A 5,000-nucleotide genomic window follows, 5' to 3' on the forward strand; every position below is an offset into this window, starting at 1 on the left:
ATATATAGATATATATATATATATAGATATATACATATATATATGTATATAGATCTATATATATCGCTATACATCGGCATATATATATATATATATATATCTATAGCCCCGTATATATAGCTCAATCGCAAGCGGGTCCCCAGCAGCAAGCGCGTTCCCAGCCGTCCCAGGCTGCACAACAATGGCCCCGTTCCCAACCCTCACCACTGGCAGCTCAGTCTCCCCAAACAACACCCGCGACACAACAGACGCCCCAATGTCAACCAGCGTGCTCAGTGCCGTGCCCCGCTGCGCCGAGATCCGCACCACATCCCCGGCCTTCCACTTGGCTGGCACAACCTCCGTGATGCCGCCAGATGAAATCACGCGCACAGACCGCGTCACCTGCACTCTCGGCGACCCATACAGCGCCGTCGCCCGCACAGAGAACACAACGTCCGCCCGCGTTCCCACCCGGCTCGCCAGCGCAGGCATGCGCAGCACAATCGCCGTCTCCGTCACGCTCTCCACAACAGCATCCACCCCGTCCACCGTCACAGACGTCGCGTCCACGCCCCCAGCCACAAACGACTGGCCAGTCAGCGTCACACGCACGCCCTCAGACACCGTTATCGGCGTCACCTCCGTGATCTGCACGGGCGCGTACAGCGACAGCGCTGCGCTGCCCTGCACCTGCACGGGCGAGTTGTCGACGTACACCTCCAGGTCCACTGCCCCGCTGCCGTCGGCGTTGTCTGTTGAGCGGGCCGTGGGCGGCACAATGGCGGTGATGTTGGTGGTTGTGATGTCCAGGACAACTGCCTGCGTGCCGGCAATGTACACTGCGCCCTGGAACCCGTACCCGAGCGGGATGTCTTCTGCAAGCAGCACCACCACCTGCGACGGCAGGGCGGTGCTGGGCGTGATGCCGGTTACCTTTGGCGCCTGTAAAACTTCGGGGCCCTCAGAAAACTCAGCAGCATGTGCCATGTTCCAGAACAGATCCAGCTGCTTCGGTTCTGGGTACGGCATGACGCCTGACGGCACTTGCACGACAATCTCTGTGCTGGACAGGGCCAGCGTGACGAGTTGCACGCCATCAAGCAGGATAGTGTAGTGGATCGATGACGGCTCTGAGGGAGCGATAAGGTCCATACCGTAGAGGCTCAGGATGTGCCCTGTCCACGTGACTGGGGCGGAGATGGCGGTGATGACCGGGGTCGCATACGTGAACGAGAACTGCGGCAGCTCCAGCACCTCCTGGTTCAGTGTGACGGAGACGGTGCGTAATGGCGGCGGCGTTCTTCCGTACCCAGCAGGCACAACAACGATGGAACTGGAAGTGATCGGCGTCAAAGCATCGACGGGGATACCAGCAAGGGATGCTGCGGTGATGTTGGGCGCGTAGAAGCTGCCTCGAATCGTGATTGTCATGTCAGGCACACCAACATTTGGCGCTATGGTGTGGAAGAGGACGCCCACGCCGAGCAATGCGGACAGCTCTCGATCATCGTACAGTACAACGCGCACATCAGTGCTGTTCAGGTGCACGGGTGGCATGTTGATGACGACAGCGCCGCTCTCAATACCCACGATGGAGGCTGGCACATTGCCAACGAAGACTTGCGAGACGACGAATTCCGGCTGGGACGCCAGGTTGGAGATGTAGATGTGCGCCTGCTGCCCTGGAACTGGCGCGCTCGGCGTGATCTGCGTGACAACCAGTAGCGGGTAAGGGTCGGATATGACCTGCCCGATGATCGTCGCAACTCGCAGTCTCTCGAGCGTTGAGGATGGATCCGAGGGCAGGCGTGCCAGAATGTACGTTGCGTTGGCAAAGAGCGGAAATATGTGGGAGGGCCCGTAGAAGACGGATGGGGACACTTCAGCCAGCCGTTTCCCGGTGATGGTGATGAGGTCGCCAGGCCGCGCTTGGGGCGGCTCAATAAACGTAATATGGGGTCCCTGGATGACGGTGAACAAATCGAGCGCGGTTGTTGGCTCGCCAATGATTGTTGACACGGTCACATCGTATGCTCCAGGCGGGATGTTGGCTGGCAGCTGGAAATCGAGGTTCGAGCCACTCTGTGATTGAATCTTCGCCTCATACTTCGTTGGGGGCTGGCCAAACGGTGGGCTGGACTTGGTGAAGATGAGGGAGTAAGCCATGGAGTCTCCAGCATGCGGGATGTTTCCGTATACGACGCCGTAGCCGAGCGGGCCAAGCGTGCCCGGTTCGCGGCCAGACAGTGTGGCGGAAGCGGTACCGGTGTTGATCGCGTGCAGAAGAGAAATGGGTGGCGCCAGCGATTGGGAGGAGTTGAGGAAGAGGCTGATGGCGTCGTCACCCATGTATCCTTCCACACGGATGGTGAAGCTGCCGCTTGTCGCACTCAACAGCGTCACGGTTGGGGTGGTGAGGATGCCCTGCGCGCTCAGGGTGTCGTGAAACTGCGTGATGTTGTTGCTGTAGATGGTCACATCCCCGTTCGCAGTCAAGTGATGCGGCACCACACCATGGAAGCTTGCGCCATCGGAAATGGCGCACTTTTGGCGAATGAGGCCGATATCGCTGACGGCGAGTGTTCCCGGCTCCTCTGGTCGGACATGCAGCACGTATGACGTGAAGGCCTGGTATTTGGGGTTGGCGAGAGAAAGCGACAGTGAGGGCAGACCAATGGGAGTGATTGGGGCGCAGGGCACGACATCAAAACATTGATTCACGTGTATACATAAGTGTGTGCGCATGTGTGCGTGCGCATGTGTGCGTGCGCATGTGTGTGTGCGCATGTGTGTGTGCATGTGTGTGTGTGCGCGCATGTGTGTGTGTGCGCGCATGTGTGTGTGCGTGTGTGTGTGCATGTGTCTGTGTGTCTTCTGGTGCAAACAAGCTCCTCCTCCTCCTCCTCCTCCTCCTCCTCCTCCTCCTCCTCCTCCTCCTCCTCCGCTCCCCTTCACTGCTGTCCTCCAGCCATCTGGAGGTCGCTCACACGCACGCGCATATTCAGAACACGCAGAGCATGTGTGCACACCTGCAGTGGAGAAGAGCATGCGGGAAGCTCAAAGGTGGTGTTTGGGGCGATTGCAATGTCGGTAGCGCTGTGCAAGAGCACAAAGGGGCCTTGATTGTTTGCCCTGAGGATAGCGAGTCACACAGTCACGTGCACAGAACACAACAGGTGGAGATGTGAATGTTGCTGCTCACTTATGCAAGCGAGCAACTGTGCATATGGGTGAATTGCCACAACGCTCATCGTGATCACAATTGACACGACGGAACTCACTGTGCACGAAGCTCGATGCTTGCACGAGTGGCGGTGCAGCAGCCTTCTGGGAATGTCAGCCGGTATCGCACAACAACAAAGTCTTGTGATACAGGCTGAATCGTAACCTACGGTGTGATGCAGAGAGAAGTGATGACACGATCGAGTGAGAGGCAACCGGAGGCTGCACTTGGGATGATGGTGGAGTGGGGGAAAGCGAAGGTGAATCGCACAGCGTGCGCGCGCGCGCGCGCGTGTGTGTGTGTGTGTGTGTGTGTGTGTGTGTGTGTGTGTGTGTGTGTGTGTGTGTGTGTGTGTGTGTGTGTGTGTGTGCATGTGCGTGTGCATGTGTGTGTGCGTACGTGTGTGTGCGTGTGCATGTGTGTGTGTGTGTGTGTGTGTGTGTGTGTGTGTGTGTGTGTGTGTGATGTTGCACATACCATGGACACGGAGCTTGAAATGCTCCAAACGCCTGACTGCTCATCAAACGTGCTCGTGTCCCCTCTGCAACCAAGCAGCAGACATAGCAATCCCATACACAACAACCACGTCAACATATGTGAACAAACATACAAACGAGTCTCGCCTCACACGGTGCAAAGCTGCGCGAGCACTCACGCGTTGGGCTGAAGAGAGACGTCAAGATTTGGGACAGGCTCCTCTGAGTCCACAAGGTGGCATGCGTCACAATACGTGTCCACGACCGGTGGGTCGACGTAAGTGGTTGTCGGTGCGGGTGTGGTTGTGGCAAAGCGCTCCGTGCAGTCCGTGCCGGTGTTGGTGATGTTGACAAAGCTCGATGCGGATGCGTTTCGCGTGAACACAAACGCTGTGCCCATGGCGATGCGGAGCGTGGCGCCTTGCTGCCACACAAAGCTCTTCACGGCCGTGTGCTGGTCCAGGAGGATGTCGTAGTCAGGGCCATTATCGAAGAAGGTCGTGCGAGCGTGCTGGTCCGCACAGGGTGCCTTGTCGCCGAGCCATTTTGTGTCATCTGCCCACAAGCCGTCCACACGCTCTGCCCACACAACTGTGGGTTTGGAGAACAAGCAAGAAGCAAGCAAGCAAGCAAACAGGACAAAGGGAAACTTTGGACTGAGTTGGGGGGGGGGAGGAGTCGCTGTGGCGATAAGCGTTAAGAAAGCAACCGAGCGTCTGAGCGGAGAACGTCCCGCGCGCCTTTTTCATCTTCTTCCAACGTTGCTCTCTTGACTTCCCTTCTCTCCCTCTTCCAAGCTTTTGCATTCACGTCAGATGAACCTCAGCCACCATCACCACCAGCAATGCCACCACAAAACACTCAACAGCTAGCTACTCATAGCGGGCGAGCAAGCGTGCGAGAAGGTGAGAGGGAGAGGAAGCGCACCTGGGGCTTCACGCTCGACGACAGTTGTCTTGCGGGCGACGACGCGATCGTCACCAACGCCGTTCTCCACCTGCAGCTCAAACTCGGTGGTGGGGCTGTTTGTGAGCTCCACATGGCCAATCCACTCTGTGCCGTTGACAGGGACGCCTGTCTTGTTGCCATTGATGTGCAGGGTCCCTTGGTTGCTTGGGGTCCAGTTGGTCTGGAAGGACGTGGCTGTGAGGTCGAATGCTTCGAGAGAATCGATGACTGGGCATGGCTGGGAGCGCGCTTGGTTTGAGAAGACAAGGCGGCCTCCTTGTGCCAACCGCAGGGGCACCTCCTGGCCCAGCGTGAGGAACGTCAGCCGCGCCTGAAGGGCACAACATACAAGAACGCGAGGAGAGTGGAAG

General features: G+C 57.8%; 1 protein-coding gene across 1 annotated transcript in view; it reads right to left on the reverse strand.

The window, feature by feature from the left end:
* The window catches only part of PTSG_09542 (uncharacterized protein), an 8,188-nt gene extending 3,873 nt beyond the window's left edge, over positions 1 to 4,315 (reverse strand). The window contains exons 1-5 of the mRNA XM_004989914.1: positions 3,861 to 4,315; positions 3,683 to 3,746; positions 3,264 to 3,370; positions 3,012 to 3,114; positions 205 to 2,610 (exon numbers count right to left, since the gene is read on the reverse strand). Coding sequence (XP_004989971.1) covers positions 205 to 2,610; positions 3,012 to 3,114; positions 3,264 to 3,370; positions 3,683 to 3,746; positions 3,861 to 4,081 — 2,901 coding nt within the window. The 5' untranslated portion in view covers positions 4,082 to 4,315. The remainder of the gene's footprint in view (positions 1 to 204; positions 2,611 to 3,011; positions 3,115 to 3,263; positions 3,371 to 3,682; positions 3,747 to 3,860) is intronic.
* Positions 4,316 to 5,000: the final 685 nt, after the last annotated feature.

This window comes from Salpingoeca rosetta, assembly GCF_000188695.1.
Source record: "Salpingoeca rosetta unplaced genomic scaffold supercont1.26, whole genome shotgun sequence".
NCBI classification, from domain to species: Eukaryota; class Choanoflagellata; order Craspedida; family Salpingoecidae; genus Salpingoeca; species Salpingoeca rosetta.